Source organism: Xiphophorus hellerii, chromosome 8 (assembly GCF_003331165.1).
Source record: "Xiphophorus hellerii strain 12219 chromosome 8, Xiphophorus_hellerii-4.1, whole genome shotgun sequence".
Taxonomy (NCBI): Eukaryota; Metazoa; Chordata; class Actinopteri; order Cyprinodontiformes; family Poeciliidae; genus Xiphophorus; species Xiphophorus hellerii.
Window position 1 is genome coordinate 29,430,616 of NC_045679.1, and position 20,696 is coordinate 29,451,311.

At 37.8% G+C, this 20,696-nt stretch overlaps 1 protein-coding gene across 3 annotated transcripts in view; it reads right to left on the bottom strand.

Moving 5' to 3' along the window:
* Window positions 1-20,696, bottom strand: part of megf10 (multiple EGF-like-domains 10) — a 109,801-nt gene that overhangs the window by 60,071 nt on the left and 29,034 nt on the right. For all 3 annotated transcript variants that reach the window (XM_032569008.1, XM_032569006.1, XM_032569007.1), the window contains exon 6: window positions 6,217-6,463. In XM_032569008.1, coding sequence (XP_032424899.1) covers window positions 6,217-6,463 — 247 coding nt within the window. The remainder of the gene's footprint in view (window positions 1-6,216; window positions 6,464-20,696) is intronic.

A 20,696-nucleotide genomic window follows, 5' to 3' on the forward strand; every position in this document is an offset into this window, starting at 1 on the left:
TTTACACTAAGAAAATGAGGAAGGGAGGATCAGTGGAGAGCACCGGAGTTGAGCCTTTTTTTCATTCAGTGTCATTAACAGAAAGAGAAAAAGGCCGGAAGAGACAATAATGCCGATAATTAAAATGACGTCGATAGTTTTAATTTATCGTACGATTAATCGATTTATCGTTTATCACGACAGGCCTAGGCAGACCCCATCCACCCAAAGTTCTGGGAAGTTGTAAAACCTCCATTTTAATTTTAGGTTTCCTGCCTGCCCAAATAAATTCTGATATTGCTTTATTGATTCCAGCTAAATCTTTAGAGTCAATAAACAAAAACAGCATAGACACTGGATAAATTAACTTAGGGAGAATTATCATCTTAATGAGGTTAACTCTCCCCAAAAAAGATATGGGGAGCTTCTTCCATCTCAGCAACTTATCTTTAATATGAATAATGATAGAATTGATGTTTTCAGAGTACAGCTGGTTAGTTCTAGGTGTAATGTGTATCCCTAGATATTTTAATCTTGTAGGAGCCCATCGAAATGGCTTGATGAAAGTTGGTTCTCCCTGGTCAATAGTGTTTAAAGGCATTATTTCTGATTTTCCGTAATTTACCTTGTACCCAGATATCTTACCAAATTTGTTGACACAGTCAATCAGAGCCGGGATAGATTTCACAGGGTCTGTCAAAGTTAACAGTATATCATCAGCGTATAATAATATTTTATACACTTTTTTTCCTATTAATATACCTTTAATATCATTGCTTTGTCTAATTGCAATTGCAAGTGGCTCTATAGCCAAGGAGAAAAGTAGCGGGGAGAGAGGGCTTCCCTGCGCCGTCCCCCTACTCAGTCCAAAAGGTGCAGATAAGAGGCCATTTGTCAACACCGATGCCGTGGGTTTTTTATAAAGAATTTTTACCCAATTTATAAAGTTTTCTCCCAGTCCAAATCTTCTCAACACTTCAAACATATACTCCAGTTCGACACGGTCGAAGGCCTTTTCAGCATCCATTGAAACAATGATGCCTGGTATTTGTGTCTGGTTAAGGTGTTGAATGATATTGATAAGTCGTCTAGTATTATTTGATGACAGGCGCTCCTTTATAAAGCCAGCTTGGTCTATATTGACTATGTTGGAAACTACATTTTCCAGTCTAGTGGCCAAAATTTTGGATAAAATTTTCATGTCTACACCAAGTAGGCTAATTGGTCGATATGACGAACATTGTTCTGGGTCTTTATCTTTTTTTGGGATTACAATAATATTTGCCATATACATGGTATCAGGTAATTTCGATTTTTCAAGTGATGTATTAAAGACTCGTTGTAATAATGAGCTAATTTTGCCTTTTAAGGTTTTAAAAAATTCAACAGGATATCCATCAGCACCTGGACATTTACCAGATTGTAGTGAAGAAATGGCCTTTTCAATTTCTAGAGTTGTTATAGGTCCTGCTAATATGTTTGCCTGTTCTGGTGCCAATTGTGGTATATTTAATTTATCCAGCAGTTCATGTTCTAGTGCACCTTTTTTTACTTCGGAACAATACAATTTTTCATAAAACTGTTTGAAGCATTCATTTATGCGTCTATTATCCATATAACGACGACCGTTTTCGTCCTGAATTGAGGATATAAAGTTTGTGCCAGGGGATTTGTTTACTAATCTTGACAAATATTTATTTGGTTTGTTACCGTGTTCGAAGAACTTTTGCTGCGCAAATAATATATCCTTTTCAGCTTTCTTTGTTGTTATATCAGATAGTGAGGCACGGGCTGTTTTGAGTTCCCCTAGAATTTTATCTGATTTGGATAAAATATATTCCTCTTCCAATTTTTTAATTTTGTTTTCAATTTTATTTTGTTCTGCTAATTGTTCTTTCCTCTTACGACTGGAATATGATATTATTATACCCCGCATATATGCCTTATAAGCATCCCATACTAATCTGGGGTCAGTATTACTATTGTCATTGAGTTCTAAAAAGAAGTCTGTCTGCTCTTCTAGCAATTTTGTAAAATCTTCATTTAGCAGCAGCAATCTATTTAACCTCCAGGAAGCTGTGCGATCCAGTGGTCTGGGTGGCTGCATGGCCAGCCTAACAGGAGCATGGTCAGAGAGGGAAATAATTCCTATCTCTGTTTCTTCCACGAGGTGGACCAAATGATTCGAGATAAACAAATAATCGATGCGTGTCAACGTTGAATGTGGCAACGAGTGAAAAGTAAAACTTTTTATTGAGGGGTTAAAATGCCTCCATATGTCCATTAAATCCAGTTCCTCTAGGACATTTTTTACAGCCCTAGAATTTTTAGACTGGGTGTTTTGGGGGGGGCACCTATCCATATGAGGGCATAAAGAACAATTAAAGTCACCGCCGATAAGTATGTTTGGGCAATCCATCTCAGCAATTTGACTGAGGAGGACCGCAAAGAAATCCTCATCATTTATATTTGGGCCATATACACTGCCAAGCAAAAACCTCTCTCCATATAAAATACCCTTAATCAAGATGATTCGTCCCTCTGTGTCTTTGAATGTGTCTGAAACTGTGAAAGGGAGATTTTTATGTATTAAGATTATGACCCCCCTTTTATTTGTTGAGTATGATGAGAAATAGACTTGTCCTACCCATTCTCTTAAATATTTTTTATGTTCCTCATCCGTGAGATGAGTTTCTTGTAGAAACGCTACTTGGTTCCTGTCCTTTTTTAAACTATTTAGGATAGCCTTCCTTTTTATTGCATTATTAGAACCTTTTACATTCCATGTGCAAACCTTAATGCTCATCTATATTAGTGTTACTTAATGCTGTCTTTTAAAAAGACATCAATAAAATAAAATACAAAATTACACTGCAACATGCCTGCCTCAAATTGTGTTCTGTGCTGACAAACCAACAAAAAAGTTCCAAGCAAAAACTCAAACATTACACAAAGCTTGGACCAGATTCTAAAGAAATAGTAACCATAACAAACTACATAAAAAAATAACAATAACGAACTTGTCATACCCTAACTCTAAGGTACAGCAGGTGTGGGGATCCTATGAAGAACCAAGATCAGAAGAAAAAACAAAAAAAGAATGAAGCATCCTGCCCTCTCTGGGTCTGAATATTAAGCCCCCGTGGATATACGAATGTGAAATATAATGAAGATGTTTCATCTCAACACACCGTTCTTATTTGTAAAACAGTATAAGCAGATCTGATTTAAACTTACAAATAATGTTATTAAGGTACCTATCTTACGAGTGTTCAGTGTTTACCTCTCATCATTACTCAGTCTTTTATGCCCACTCGAACGTGTGGAAAGATCCATGTGAAGTCATTTATGAAGTGTCTTGATGAATTCGTTAATTTCTTTCATATCAGATAGGGATGTGGTCGTCCCATTCTGGTTGAAGATCTTAATAACCGCAGGGAACAGGAACGCGTACCTGACACCGGCCTCTCGCAGCTGTCGCCGAGCGCCTGAGGACTCCTGTCTCTTTCTGACAATTTCCGCAGAAAAATCCTGGTAAAAGGAGACTCTGCGATCTTCTACTTGAATTATTCCTTTATTCCTTGCAGCGTTGAGAATCTTTTGTTTATCGATGTAGTTGTGGAGTCTCACCAGGACTGCCCGTGGATGGTCTCGGTCACTTCGCCCGGCCGGGGGTCCTGTGCGGTGGGCTCTTTCGATTTTTATCTGTGTCTGCTGCAGTCCCAGGACTTTAGGAATCCACTCCTCGAAAAAAGCCGCCGGTTCTCTGCCTTCGATGCCTTCTTTTAGTCCCATAATCTTAATGTTCTGGCGCCTGCTTTGGTTTTCGAGGCTGTCCAGCCTTTCCAGTGCTCTTTCAATAGTTTTCTCCATGCCGTCCATTCTAGGTGCGCTTCTTGTTGTTACGTCTTCCAGATCAGAAATGCGCTGTTCAGCAGCAGCCATTCGCAGCTAACCCTGCTGTCGAATTTTTCTGCGAGTTCAGAGACTGGTTTAAGAATTGCAGCTACTTTTCTGTCCAGTATTTCTTCAATATTCTTGGTAACTCGCTCTACTATGATGTCTTCTTTTGTGTGTTAGCTTCTTCCACGTCACTCACAATGCTCCCCTGCTCCATGTCTTCAGCCACATCGTCTTGGTCGTTTTGGCTAGCTGCGGGTATGCTAGCATTAGCCCCACCTTTCCGACCTCCTTTCTTCTTTTTGCTCGATGCAGCGGGTACAAAAAAATTATCTAGAGACATGTCGAATCTTACCACGACTATTGTTTTAGTTCACGCGGTGGGTTGTTGTCTTAAATTATATATTTACTTCGACCCAAAGAGGAGACGAAAAACACACGACTAAGCCGCAGCGTGCATCACGTGATCCCCCCTGTTGCTGCATTCTGGATCATTTGAAGTCGCTGCATCTGTGATTTATCCAGGCCTCTATATAATGAATTGCAATACAGTGAACCCTCGTTTTTCGCGGGGGTTGCGTTCCGAAAGAACCCGTGATAGGCGAAATCCGTGAAGTAGTTACCTTTATTTTTTACAATTATTATACAGCATAATTAAATACCTTGAAATTCATTGAAACCAAAGAACAAAACCTGTTTTCAGGCCCAAGCATTTTTTAAACAAATGGAACGCTTTCTTACAAATAACTACAGTAAAATAATCATTTTAATCATCAATACAAAGTACACCAGGACTAATTGTGACTCAGGTATTTCACTGTGCCTCTGACTGACGCTGCGGCCTCACTCCGCTCTCTAGTGTCCTTTTCTTCTGAAGTCTGTGGTGCAGGTGTGTTTTTTCAGAGAGAACATAGTTAACGGTAGTTGTTGTCGCTCTTTTTTTCTTCTGGGCAAAAACATTTACCAAAATTTGCCAAGCTGTATTACGTATATTTAAATACCATAACGTTGTTGGCACACAGGTAGAGAAGAAGCGTGGAGACTATTTAGCCAATCAGTACGCAGAATACAATGCACTGTGAAAAAAACTGCACAAAAAAATCCGCAAAGCAGCGAGGCCGTGAAAGGTGAACCGTGTTATAGCGAGGGTTCACTGTAATCCAAACGAGATGTAATGAAGGCATGAATAAGTCTTTCAAAGTCCTTAAAACAAAAATAAGATTTAACTTTTTCTAAAATCCGCAGGTGAAAAAAACTTGATTTAACGACAGAGCTAACTTGTTTATCTACCTTTAAACAGCTATCAAAAGTAAAACCAAGATTCTTAGCAGAGGTCTGACAAAACCCGAGCTAAAGAACCAAGAATCAGGTCTGGATTTGTAGTGTGAGGACTTTGACCAAATAATATAACTTGAGTTTTACTTTGATTGGGATGAAGAAAGTTTTGTTCCATCCAAGATTTAACTTCAGCTAAACAATCTATCAATAGCTGAAGAGATTCATTTTTACCATTTTGCAGTTTAAGGGGCATATAAATCTGGATGTCATCTGCAAAGCAATGAAATGAAACGTTAAATTTATGGAAAATCTGACCAAGAGGCAATAAATATAAACATAATGGGACCTAAAATTGAGCTTTGGGGAACACCGTACTTTAAAGGTTTGGCCCCAGAACAGCATTGGTCAAGATGAACTGAGAAAGTTCTGTTTTCTACATATGATTTAAACCATTCAAATACTGGACCTCTCAGGCCAACACAATGTTTTAATCTATATAAGAGAATCTGATGATCTACAGTGTTTGAGCTCTGTTTGTTCACCTATACAAAAGTTTTGGCACATAGCATGTCCTTTGATCGTAGAACAAAATACTTCACAAATTGGTGTCAAACGTTTGTGCAGCAAAAATTTTCGCTTGTGCCGCTATCATTTTAAAAATATAAAGAAATGTTTCTAGAAATCAAAGGTCAACCAGCCCCCCCACCTTCATCAAATCAGACGAAATGGGTGTCAATTAACTCGACTACGTTTGTGCTGGTTTGTGAAGCAAAATTGTTGTTTGTGCTGCTTTGGCTTTGAAGATATTAATTAATTAAAGGTTAAAGGTCAAAAGGTCATCCAGCCCCCCCTCCCCCTTTTATGAAATCAGACAAAATTGGTGTCAAACGTTTTGCACAAACCAGCACAAACGTAGCACAAACATTTGACACCAATTTTGTCTGATTTGAAGAAGGTGGGGGTGCCAACTTCACTCAGGTTTATTTTTGTTCTGTGTACTGTGGATAAAAGCAAAAAATATATATGTTTCTGGCATTTTTTCCATTTCATCTTACTTACAAAGTTCCTGTGTATCCTGGTGAACAATTGCATTCTCCAGTCACATGATGACAGATGGCCCCATTCTGGCACTGACATGTCCATTGACACCCATTTCCATAAGAGCCAGTTTCACATTGGACCTCACATCGCCAGCCTCTGTATCCAGGAGTGCAGATACAGGATCCAGTGATAGGGTTACATAGTGCTCCATTCTTACATTGACATCTATTGCTGCAGTGGGGGCCCCAGTGGTCACTGTCACAAGCTGCAGAGAAGATAAAAATAAGCAGGATTTAGGCCTTCCTCTAATATGTATGCTGGCTGTCCATTAACATCTCTAATTTGCTGCCAAGTGTCAAGAGGAACAAAAAGATAACTTAAGAAATTATGAATATTTCTTAAAGTAATGCCTAGCTACAGTACATTTAACGAATTGAAATGAATAACCAACTGGCCTTTTGCAGAACTTCTTCTAATTAAGTATAAAACTTAAACCCTGTAGTTGGAATTAATGTGGAAGGAAACTGTATAAACAACATTAAGTGGGGGAGTAAGTTTTAAAAGATATGACTACTGAGTGCTACTACTTGCAACAGATGATGATGGAAATAGATACTAGAGAACTAAGGTAACATTTACAAAACATCAACAGGTATTCAGCTTGATTATCAGATCAAGCTAAATACATGTAACTTTTTCTGTGCAGTGACAATATTGAAATTAGGTAACATTTCACCAACTGAAGAGATCATAGTTGGCAAGACTCTGAATGTTATCTGATCCTGGGGAAAAAAACCCTTAGTGGGAGGATAATCCCACATAAGTGGTTCATCTTTGCTAGATGATTTCAAAGTCTCTTATCCATAACTCTTCAAGGAACCGCCATCAATTCAGATAGCATCCAGATCAGAGTTTATACTCAGATGTAAAGTGTTCTATTGATAGATTTATTGACCTTTGCCATGTTCTCTGTGTAGAGTTGAAACTATCTGCACCAAATGGTTAGGTGTGTGTAATATGTCAAAATAACAGGTTGTTATCAGATTTTCTGTCACAGTTTAAAAAGAATGTCAAAGAAGAAAAATATTTGGCAGGATCCCAGATTTGGAGATAATTTAAGGTAAATACGGAGGACTCTAAACATACTTCCCTCAGAATAAGGGGAGTTGAGGAAAGACAGCAGGCGTACCATCTGTGAGTGAAGTTCAAAAACTGATAGCATTTGGCAGAATGTAGTAGAATTTGGTAAGAACAAGAATTATTGAGACAACAGAAATAACATTCAACCACAAACATAATGTAAAAACGTGAACTGATACACTATGCACAGCATGAACATAACTGAAACCAAACTCTAGTGGTTTTCATATTTGAACTATTCAGTATCAAAGTTTATTTACATTTGCATGTCAATTGTCAAGCACTAAAAGAGGGGACTCATTTGGTAGGAATTACAAATTCCAAGCTTTGTGGGAAGGCCAAAGGTACAGGTATGTGAATTTCAACTTTAGCACAAGAAAAAGAAAAAGAGTATTGATATTTCTAATTTTTAAGATTCAGTAACTGAGTGATGAACAGGCTCCAGCTTGTGAAGAACAAACTGTAGCTTGTGGGTAAGTAGTGCATAGTTTTGTGTCTTTTGCAGTCTGGCCCTGTATTACAAACAGTGGTGGAGTTGATAGCGGAGATGTGAGGTACAAAGAGAAGGCAGAAATTATAGATAATAAAATGCATGTAATATCCTGATGCATTCAAGCATATCCTCTTGGTAACTTTGCGAAACCTGACCTAGATTAGAGAAAGACCAGACTAAAAGAGCTTCAGGCGTCTCATTCATTTCCTGAAGAACAAATTGTAACAATTGTTGTCGCTAGCATAATACATAAACAGCACTGAGCTATGTGTCCATAGGTTTGCTGTTTATTCTATATACCTTGCTGTTCCCACACAGCTTAAAACCATCAGATATTTTAGATCTTCTAGACCTGAAGGAACCTCAAAATAATGTCTTCTACATCACTGTCATTCCCACAGTTGAACCCCTCCCCTATTCCACCGACTCAAAAGTCGATCCTATCCACAAAGTCTGGCCTATGCACTGAATGATGACTACAAGATAACGCCACACCTGAATCTAGTTTAGGACAGAACCAAGGTGTCGTTCTTGGTCTGGTAGAACAGGGAGAATTTCCTCCCCGATGCAGATTTGTTCATACTAATATTTTCACCTGACTTTGTCTCATTGATGAAATGACCAAATGAGGTCAAAGGTCACTTGGCACATTGAAACTGATATCTGCAGGATGTGGCACTGAATCTGTATGCATCTCAAATATTTCTGAACACTCTTGTAATCATTTTTTGTTATAATAGGTTATGCATGTCATTTTTTTTCTTATTTTTTAATATCTATAAATAGGCCAAATTTGTGTAATTCAGACTATGCTGTTTCACTAACATAACCAACATAAAATGTAGTAATTCATAAATATCATGTGTTAGGGAGATTCATGGATTGAAATTCATGCATTTATTTTGCAGGAAAAAATTTGGGATTAAAAGGGTTAAGGACCAAGATGGAACTTTACTGACAGATGCAAAAAGTGTAATATGAAGATGGAAGGAATACTTTGAAAAGTTGATGAATGAAGAAAACGAGAGAGAACAAAGAGAAGAAGCTGCTCCTGTGGATTAGGAAGTAGCAAAGATTAGTAAGGATGAAGTAAGGAAGGCATTGAAAAGGATGAAGAGTGGAAAGGCAGTTGGTCCAGATGACATACCTGTGGAGGTATGGAAGTTTCTAGGAGAGCCAGCAGTAGAGTTTTTGACAAGGTTGTTCAATGAGATCCTAGAGAGTGAGAGGATGTCTGAGGAATGGAGGAGATGGGTCCTGGTGCCAATTTTCAAGAACAAGGGAGATGTCCAAAATTGTGGAAACTACAGAGGTATAAAGTTGATGAGTCATTCAATGAAGTTATGGGAAAAAGTTGTTGAAGTCAGACTGAGGTCAGAAGTGGACATCTGTGAGCAGCAGTATGGTTTCATGCCAAGAAAATATGCTACAGATGCAATTTTTGCATAGTGGATGTTGACAGAAAAGTACAGAGAATGTCAGAGGGAGCTGCATTGTGTTTTTGTAGACCTAGAGAAAGCATATGACAGGATTCCAAGGGAGGGGCTGTGGTACTGCATGATGAAGTCTGGAGTAACAGAGAAATATGTTAGAATGGTGAAGGACATGTATTATAGCTGTAAGACTGTGGTGAGGTGTGCTGTAGGAGTGACAGAGCAGTTCAAGGTGGAAGTGGGACTTCACTAAGGATCGGCTCTGAGTCCTTTCCTATTTGCTGTGGGGATGGACAGGTTGACAGATGAGGTTGGACAGAAATCTCCATGGACTATGATGTTTCCAGATGATATTGTGATTTGTGGTGAGAGCAGAGAACAGGTGGAGGAAAATCTTGAGAAGGGGGCTTGCCCTGGAAAGGAGAGGAATGAAGGTTAGCTGCAGCCAGACAGAATACATGTGTGTGAACGAGAGAGATCCAAGTGGAGACAGAAGGTTACAGGGAACAGAAATAAAGAAAGTGAAAGATTTTAAGTACTTAGGGTCAACAGTAAAGAACAACAGCGAGTGTGGAAAAGAAGTGAAGAAACGTGTCCAAGCAGGGTGAACCGGGTGGAGAAAAGTGTCAGGTGTGATGTTTGATAAACGAGTATCAGCAAGAATGAAGGGAAAGGTGTACAAGACCGTAGTGAGACCAGCAATTCTGTTTGGTTTAGAGACAGTGGCAATGACGAAGAGGCAGGAGGCAGAGCTGGAGGTAGCAGAGATGGAGATGTTGAGGTTCTCTTTGGGAGTGACAAGGATGGATAAAATCTGAAATGAATACATCAGAGGAACAGCTCATGTCAGATGTGTAGGAGATAGAGTCTGGGTAGCCAGATTGAGATGGTTTGGACATGTACCTCTGTCCAAACCATACAGAGGTACATGTATGGTTTGGACCATCCTTCTACCGATGAATACATCGGTAGAAGGATGCTGAGGATGGACCTGCCAGGAAAGAGACCAAGAGGAAGATCAAAGAGCAGATTTATGGATGGAGTGAAAGAGGACATGAAGGTAGTTGGTGTGAGAGAAGAAGATGCGGAAAAAAGGGTTACATGGAGACCAATGACTCGCTGAGGCGACCCTTATGTGGGAAAAAGCTGAAAGGAAAAGAAGAAATGTCTTTTGCTAATATTCAGTGGAGGATTTTTTTTACCTTCATAATTTCACTTCAACAATGAATTTAAAATTATGATACTGCACTTTTAGCTGTTGCATCAAGATAGGATCGCATTTTCCATCTGCTAGCTCAGGGGTCTGCAACATGTTTCTCTGGAGACGCAAATGGCTCTTTGGCTCACTTAATACATCAAATGATGAAATATTAGTCTGTTTTTTGCTTCATTCTTTTTTAAGTGTTCCCCATGAAAGAACGCTGACTATTCTGGCCCCTGTGGTAAATTTGGTCTAGAACCAGCCTCCAAACCTAACTCCTTATTTGTATAAATATTTTGGTAACAATTTTTAAAAATACCAGAATTTGCACCTAACTTTATATTTTTGGCTGTCTGAGGCAGGGGCGCTGCCAGGAATCTTGGGCTCCATGATAAAAAATTTAATTGGGACCCCCTTTCGCAGCAGAAATGCACCGTTCTGACCAAAAACAACCAATCAGAACCAGGAGGACAGTCTTGGCTTTTCACTGTCAATCAACCTCATTCACTTACTTCTAGAGAGGCTAATGGAAGATTTTATAAATATTGTTTGAATTTCTGTGAGTAATAAATACATAGTTTTTGTTGTGTAATTGTAAAGAGAGTAGTAGAGAAATGAGAAAATTCCCTGTAATGATGCTAACTACATTGTCACTGGACACAGTGACAATGCTCACCTTTTACACTGGGACAGGGGGGAGGGATTATGCTGATATTGGGGTTAGAGCTGCTGCTGACTGACTCGTCTGTTGTTAAGTGTGGTAAGAGACACAGGGACATGTTAAATTTATGAATATGATGTTAAATTATTTCCTTCATTTAGTAAATGCTAGTGAAATGGAGGCAAACAGTAGTGTGTAGCTAAGCTAAATATGTAAATGGTTGAGAATCTCACAGTCTACTCACTTCTCTTGGAGAAAAACTGGGTTATAAATTGACACTCTTGTCTTTTTCTCTCTCTCTCTCCTTTTGAAAACCTGATTTTAGTATTTTTCTAGGCAGCACAGTAACTGCCACAGTAGCTCTTGTCTTCCACTGACTGCTGCTGGACACCGTCAAGTGCGCTAAGTAGGAATGAACCATTTCAGGTGATACAGGGGGTTCAGTGAAAATATAGATGTGTGGTTTTTGGTCTGGGAGGAGGTAACATACATTTTTTTACTGATAAAACTATTTTAAAAAACACTATATGATTAATTATGTAATTGACAGGGCCCCTATTTATTTCTATTTCAATAAGAAAAATAAAACAATTTTTTGTGGGCTGGCCCCGTCGGTCAAGGGCCCTTGGAATTGACTTGACACCGGCTCTGCCCCCATGCTGACATAGAGCAGTCCTCCCCCAATCATTCCAGGGCATTTGTCAGCAACTGAGCAATCAGTGTTCCAAGTACAGCACTCCGACAATATTGACAGTATCTATCATAGAAAACACGCTGCAGTCAGAGAGATTTTGAGGAAAATAATAGATAATCATGATCTAAGTTGTCAGCGAAGGTAACTGGTAGTAAACATCCCAGTTTTTATCATAACGATACTTACTGATAGCTCCATGCTAACGACTTAGGGCTCCTAACGACTCACAACTCAGTTAAATTAAAATAACAATCCTAAACATCTAATCATTTCCAGATCAATAAGTGAAGGTAGTTATGCTGGATTTTATGCGTGTAGATTGTAACTGTAGCTCTATGGCAGCCTGAAAACAGATTGCGCTAACTGCTATATTGGCATTTAAACTATTTTAGATACCGGCAGATTTTCACAAGCCAGTAATATTTAAGTAATTACTCACCCATTTTGTCCCGCAGCATTCACACTTACATCCAATCAGACTTTTTTGTCCCTCATTTTTCCTCTTGGGCTTTATCGTTGATTTCTTATTTCCCGCTAATAACCTTACAGACCTGACGTAGGACTAGTTACAGAATTTTCTTGCCGGCCGCCTTTGCCTCAGTGTTGGTTTATAAGGCAAAAATGACTCAAAAAAATGTCTAGGGTAACACATTGAGGTCTGTTAGTCTGCCTTAATAACTGTGGTTGTCGGAGGACTGCTCTACTTCCGCATGGGGGCCGGCATCATGTCAATTGTCCTAACTTCCCCTCCTATTGCTGGGTTTCAGATGACATAGTGCCGACGTCACCCAATGCAGATGGAGGGCCGGAACTAAAAACACCCCATTTAGTTCTGTTGCTCCAGCATCAAAATGCCTAAAGTCTGTGTCCTGCACGATTGTTCCAACCGTTCCACAGTTTACCCCAAAAAACTTGCTAAGCCTGGTGGTTGGGGCACTGAGGCGGACCACAGGTGGTCCACCGTGTTTTTGTATTAAAAGATGTTAAGTAGACAGGAAAAGTAAAAATATTACTGGGTTATTATATGTAACGGGAAAACATCACCAGTGAAATGCTATTTAAACTAACTAGTCTTAAGAACAACTAATAAAAAAATACAATTAAAATGAATATAAATTATTTGAACTTCCGTTTAATCCAAATTAAGTCAGTGGCTCCATAAGGCCCCCCATAGACCACAGATGCATAAATGTAACATTTGTTTATTTAAATTATAAATGCTGCTGAATTTGATTTAATGGTTTCAGCATAAATAAATTAAATTATTTAAATTGGTTGGCTTTAAAATGTAAGATTTTAAGGAGCTGGCAAGTTTACTTTGTAAAAGTTCAAAGAACAATCTTCAGAGTTAGATTGTTTTGTTACCATAGCAACAATCTGATGCTGTGAGTTTAATCTTTGAGTTTGAGATCTGTTTGTTCACAAATACAAATTAAAAAACTGCAATTAAAACTTATTGCTTTTTAGGTTGACCAATTAAACTACTCCCCCTGTCCTAGATTTCACTAAAACACAGAAGCTGTTAGAGGTGCTGATGTTTTTAGCAGCAAGATGGGCTTCTAAAGTCAAATTCTGCACAAGGCCTCATACAGCCTTGGACCGGTGTTATGCCGAGAAACTCATGCCTGCCGAGAATTGAAAGCCCTGTCGCGGGAGCGCGCATCGCTTTAAAATCTCGCATATTGATGAGAAAACGGACTGAAATATGACTAAAGAGGAACATTTTAAAGATATTCGTAACATTATCATGTTTCTTAACCATGTAAGCCATAAAACGGTGGGTTTTATTTCGCGGATTAATTGAAATAAATACGGTTTTTATACCTTTATTGAGACATATGAGTCGAACGTTTTTCAGTGTCGGATGAAAATGTTCTCCGCAGATGGTTTGAATTTCCCCGATTTTTCTTTTAACACCATAATGGCTTAAAGCATTACAAAACAGAAGCCCATTATGTAGAACGGCGGTTTTCAAAGTGTGAGGCGCGCCTCCCCTAGGGGGTGCCAGAGCACTTTAGGGGAGGCGCTGTGCGAGGGAAAAAATAAACCGGAAAAGAAGCTATCTGCTTGCTGTCTACTGATGTGAGAGAAAGAATGGACAAATTTTTAGTAAAGAAAAAGGCAGGGGAGGCAAGCTCTGGCGTAAGTAGAAAAAAGAGGAAGTATGACCACGACTACTTAAAGTTTGGATTTTCCTGGACTGCTCCCGATGATGCTCCAAGGCCGCAATGTGTAATCTGCAAGGAGGTTCTGGCTAATGATAGCATGAGACCCTGTAAGCTCCGGCGTCACATTGAAACAAAGCACCCAAGTTTAGTGACCAAGCCGCGGGAGTTTTTTGAGAGGAAGCTGAAGGAGCTGTGCACACAGAAAAAAACAAATGAAAAAAATGAGTTTGGGGTTGTTCTTATCATTAGAAAAATGAAAAAAGGGCGTATTTGCCATACAAAGGCCCTGATAAAATAATTAAAATGGGAGGAAATGTTTTAAAATGTTCATGTGTTAAATTTCATTCAGATAAAGTGTCATTTTAAAAGATGAGATGGTTCTAAAATAAAAGCAATTAGAAGGTGTTTTGTAGTGGCATTTGTTTGTGTGTGGGTTGATTATTGGGGGGGGGGGGGGGGGGGGGGCGCAGCAGGCATTGTGCTCCTTGGAGGGGGGCTCACACTTTCATACTTTGAAAACCCCTGATGTAGAACATTTTATATCATCCTCAACAGTCTACTCTATTAATGTAAGGGGCATGCATTTTAATTTCTGAGCCTGCCGATATTTGTATCCCCTGTCTATTTTCCTCAAATATTATCCCATTGATATAGAACTCATACCAGCAATTGATAGAACAAGTGTGATTATGTAGAAAAAGTTATTTCACTCTTAACTCTTTATTTCTCCATGTTAGCAGGGGGATGCATTTTTTGGCAATATGGATTTTGTTCCTGCCGATATCTGCATGCCCTCTCTATTTCCCTCAAATATTATCCTATTGATATAAAACTCATCCCAGCAGTTGATAGAACAAGTGTGATTACGTAGAAAAAGTTATTTCACTCTTAATCCTTTATTTCTCCATTTTAGCAGGGGATGCATTTTTTGGCAATATGGAGTTTGAGCCTGCCGATATTTGCATGCCATACCTATTTTCCCCAAATATCATCCTATTGATATAAAACTCATACCAGCCGTTATAGAACTACTCTGATTATGTAGAAAAGGTAAAATCCCTCTTAACTATTTCTTTCTCCATGTTAGCAGGGGGATACATTTTTTGGCAATATGGATTTTGTTCCTGCCAATATTTGCATGCCCTCTCTATTTTCTTCAAATGTTATCCTGTTGATATAAAACTTATACCAGCAATAACAACATAAAGAATATTTAACATAAAGAACATTTTTAGTTCCTTATCTGTTTACTGAAGGTGATATTGGGTTTTGTCAACATAAAGCTTCTTCTTAATCATCAATATATGATTGGTAGAACTTTATTTGAGGAGATGACAGCATGTTCCTGACATGTATGGAGGTAAAAAAAATTCTAGCACCATGTTTTACGACCGTACTTAAAAAAACACTTCCCACTTACCTGCCTTGGGTGTTTATTTATTTTATTATGATTTATTTTTGTATATCTAAATACTTTGCAACTATTTTAAGGATGGTATATGGTTTGCTTGAATTGATTTTTCGCTGCATTACATTGTTGTCTTACCCACATATGATCTTATGTGTCCTCACTTCCACAGTCTGTAGAGTCTCCACTGACTCTACAGAAAAACAAACCACATCTTTAAATCAATGTTATAAAATAAACTTAATGGTATTTTTTTGCGTTTTTTTTCTTTTAAATAATTCCATTTGTTAGTGTTCTTTTAAAAGTGGAACAACAATAATCCTCTGTGTAGATCTCAGTCGTCTAATCATCCCTTTTTGATAATGTCTGGTCTCATAAATAGATACAATTAATAGAAACTGCACATCATATTGGCATATTAGGCAGGCTCACATGGTGTCTGTCTATTCATGAATTGAAACACATATGTATTTAAGGATTTCTGGGATTTATGGTAAAAGAAAGTATCATTTAGTGTTTACTTTTTTTGTAATTTTCTCCAACTTGAGCCACTGAAAGTATAAAAATGGCATTCAGAAAATTTTAATATGTCTACATGTATGTCTACATGTATACTGTAGAGGTCATGACATTTATGAATAATTTAACATTTTTGCTATACTTATTTCAGATTCTTTCCATTGTCATTAAGATAAATCAACCATGTAATAAAGCAATAGAATTCATAAACTACATTATATTTTAAATGCACAGTTTAAGTTGTTAAGCCAAAGCTGTTCATCATCTTAAAAGTTCTACTCCTACAAAATAGCATTAGATTAATGGCAATGTGATTATTAGACCACCACTTTCATATTAATCTTTTTTCACAACATCAAAAACGTAAACTAGCATGTATACCAATATATTGATATATAATTCTATCTATCTTCAGACAGAGATATAGATAGATATACATATATGTATAAGAGACAGAACAGTACACATAAAGGTTATATAAATTGATTTGTAAACAGACAATGTTCTACATTACATAGGAAATATAAGTAATCATAGTCAAGTAATATATATATATATATATATATATTTTTTTTTTTTTTAACAGCAATTACTTTAAGCGCAAATACACCACATGAAACCATATCTTGCTGGATGGCATGTTATACTGTTTCACATTTCCACATTGATACTTTCATCCCTTTGCTTCTCATAAATGCCCTTGTTGAGAGGATAAAATGTTAAATTAACATTCCAGTTATCCAATTATGACATTTTTTATTATAATAAACAATAATTGTTCTTGCTTTTCTCACCTTGTTGCTTCCAAGCACCTCTTCACATCTTTTTGGGACTCTCCAAGTGAGTTAAGAAAAAATATTGTTATGAATATTCTTTTGTTGAAATTAATAAAAAAGTGATTTAATTTTTATGTTAAACCAAAATTGTTTGTGCATGCTTTACATTTAGCAAGGTTGCATTGTCAGATTTATTTCCTTCAGTATCCTTGCAATAGCGATAATAAAAAAATAAAATTTTCTACATAATCACATTTGTTCCCATAACTGCTGGTATAAGTTTTATATCAACAGATAACATTTGAAGAAAATAGAGAGGGCATGCAAATATCGGCAGGCTCAAACTCCATATTGCCAAAAAATGCATCCCCCTCCTAGCTTGAAAAAATAAAGAGTTAAGAGGGATTTCACCTTTTCTACATAATCACACTGGTACTATGAATTGCTGGTATAAGTTTTATATCAATAGGATAATATTTGAGGGAAATAGAGAGGGCATGCAGATATCGGCAGGAACAAAATCCATATTGCCAAAAAATGCATCCCCTGCTAACATGGAGAAATAAAGAGTTAAGAGTGAAATAACTTTTTCTACATAATCACACTTGTTCTATGAACTCCTGGGATGAGTTTTATATCAATAGGAGCCCCCTAGGGGACATGGGGATTTTTTTTTCTTTTGCGTTACCTTGCAATACTTTTGCGTTCCCTCGCAATACTTTTGCGTTCCCTCGCAATACTGACCAGTAGGTCAGTTATGCAGCATAATTGAATACTGTTAGCCTTTCTTACGGTGGGCGCCGTACTTTATGCTTTAATATGAGGTTATGTGAGGTTTTTCCATGAATGTTAGTATCTTTTTGTGAAATAGCTGAAGTTTTATATCTTTCTTTAGGATAGAAAGGCACCACAAACCTACGATATAAACAGAAACTTTCCGTAAGTAGGAAAGAAATAAAAATACATCCTAATTTGGACTATTTCTGACCCAGGTCTGTTTCTTCTTGGCCTCCCTTCAAAATCAGTCACTCAGTCGCACTTCAAACTTTGTGACAAATTATTGCTTTTGGCTAGAAAATGCATTTTAATTAATTGGATTAAGGATAAACCACCAACTATCACACAATGGTATAGAGAAATATTTAGGGTCCTCCCTCATGAAAGAATTAGTGCAGTCCTTAAGGGTAATGAGAAACATTTCATTGATATGTGGTCTCCTGTGCTAAACTATTTACCTAAAGAGCTGACAAGACTTGTGATGAGAGGTCAGAATCCTATAAAGTGGAAGGTCTCACCAGATCTTAACTAATGGACATCCTCCTTTTGCATTCCTATGCATCTTTCCTCTTTCTCTGATCACCAGGCTAGATATGATTGTGTTGATGTCAGGCTGTAAACATGTCTGTTAATGTTTGCCGACCACTGAAGGCATGATTTAACGTGAATGTTACATTGTACGGCAGCTTCCTTTTATTTTATGTTTTTTTTTTAAATTATTTTTTCATGTTTGTTTTTTTTGTTTTGTTTTGTTGTTGTTTTTGTTTCTGTTTCGTATCTCATACTCATGTAAGGTGACTGGCAGCACAGTGTACAATTTTCTATTTTTTCTGTTTGTGAAAACACAAAACTAATAAAAATGTTAAAAAAAATTGTTTGGTGCAAAACACTGATTGAAAATCGATTTTTTTACTGCATGTTTATGTCTGTTAAGGCTAAGATGGAGCGGCACTGAAAGCAGCTCTTTAAACCATTCAGACTACGAACACAACAGAGACACAATCAAAACTGTCATGACTTATTACCCGCGATAATAACTCAGAAATAGTCCAAATTAGGATGTATTTTTATTTCTTTCCTACTTACGGAAGGTTTCTGTTTATATCGTAGGTTTGTGGTGCCTTTCTATCCTAAAGAAAGATATAAAACTTCAGATATTTCACAAAAAGATTCTAACATTCATGGAAAAACCTCACATAACCTTATATTAAAGCAGAAAGCAAAAGGTTTTGCGAGGGAACGCAAAAGAAAAAAAATTCCCCATATCCCCTAGGGGGCTCCGTGTATTTCAGTCCGTTTTCTTATCAATATGCGAGATTTTAAAGCGATGCGCGCTCCCGCGACAGGGCATGTAATTCTCGGCAGGCATGCGTTTCTCGGCATAACACCGGCCCTGCAAGATGAGTAAAATCCGCTGCACTGCGCGCAGAGATAAGCAACAAACAGGAGATTTAATTCAATGATGCTAATGTGGTTTTAATAGCTCTTCCATTTCGTTTATTTTGAGTTTTTAATAAGAATTACAGAAACTGTTGTGGTTGCTCAAGTTTGAGGGACGAGTTTTTCAGATCTCAGTGCGGCCGCGCGCATTAACTCTGTCTGACCAAGTGTACAAAGCATTTGATAAGCTTTGGTAGCTGAGTGAAGCTGACACCCCACCCACGTCAAAAAATTCAGCAAATAGTCTGAGTGGTTAGTGCTCCGTTAGTGCAGGTTTGTGCCGTTAAAATTTTCGTTTGTGCAGCTTTGGTTTCTGAGATATTAAAAATTATATTTTAGGTCATCCAGAGTTCACCATCCCCCCATGTTGCTCCAAAACAAACCAAACTGGGCTACTTCGTTAGTGCTTCGTTAGTGCAGGTTTGTGCCGTTAAAACGGTCGTTTGTGCAGCTTTGGTTTCTGAAATATTAAAAGTTATAATATTGGCCGATGACGTCAACATCCCCCCATGTTGCACCAAAACAAAACAAACTGGGCTACTGCTCATTATGAGATATTACATAATTTTCTTTCATACGCCAACTGACTTCACCTAAATTGATGACTGTGGCCTGCTCTGGACATAACCACAAAGCAAACAGTTATTAATTTCGTATGTTATTGTGTAAGTTAAATTCTGCAGATTTTCAGCTGTTGTACAATGTGTACCTTCTTTTGTTTTGAACTTCAATAAAGATTTAGAACAAGAAGAAATTTGTCTCATTTCAAGAAATTCTTTTAGATAGTAATGTTTTCTCACCAATATAACTTTCTCCACAATAATTGAATCCTGTCAATACATAATTTCAAATCTTTTCTCTCCTGCTTGGCTTTTCATAAGGTTGCCAGGTTTGGAAGGTGACTTAGCTCGGGATCTCCAATATCCATCAACTCTGATGCCTTTGCTGACCTCCATACAGCTGGTTCCATCCTACCCTCACACAACTCTTTTGAAACCTGTGCACGAAGGGTTCCTGACATGAATCCTTTGGACTGGCCAGTGTGCAGGGAGATGTCGGCACCTTGGATGGAGCACCATTGGGCTGTTGACCGTTGGCTCTCTGTCACATGTCATTTTAACATGGCCTTGACACTCTTTACAGAAGCCTTTGATATCAATGTACTTACTAGTGACAGTTGGATAAACTTTTGCTCTTTGCAATACAAATGTACATGTGCTTTTCAACTTTTTCCAAACCAGATCATTAATTATGTGACTCCAAGTGCCAGGTTTTAAAATTGTGTATTCCCTTTTGCCAGATGATGGAAACTTGTCATTGTATTCAACTCTTTCTGGTATAAATTTAATCCATTCTTCAAATGGAACTTCAAGCTGAAAATCTGTAAATTGTTCAGAAGAAGTTGTGCCTGAGTCAAACTCTGTGTCCACGGGGCTTTCAGGATCACTTTCTTGATCATTTATTTCCAAGCTTGACCATATGTTTTGTCTGTTTAGCTTTACAAATGTGTACAGGGCTTTTGCAGACATTTTATTTCCCAACTGCTGACTTAGCTCTGTCCAGACAGCGGCAGCTGGAGTGGCTATATTGCCGTTTTCTAGGATAGCCTCTTTTGACTTGCAGAGAACTGCAAAAAGAGACTCTCTGTCCACTGCTGGCTGTCGAGGCATCTAGTTAAAAAATAAAAAGGCTTTGATTAGCATTGCTCAAAATAATAATTCTGGTCTACATAATTTCAAAGAAGCCACAAAACATTGACATTCTAGCAGAGGCTGCACAATTACAATA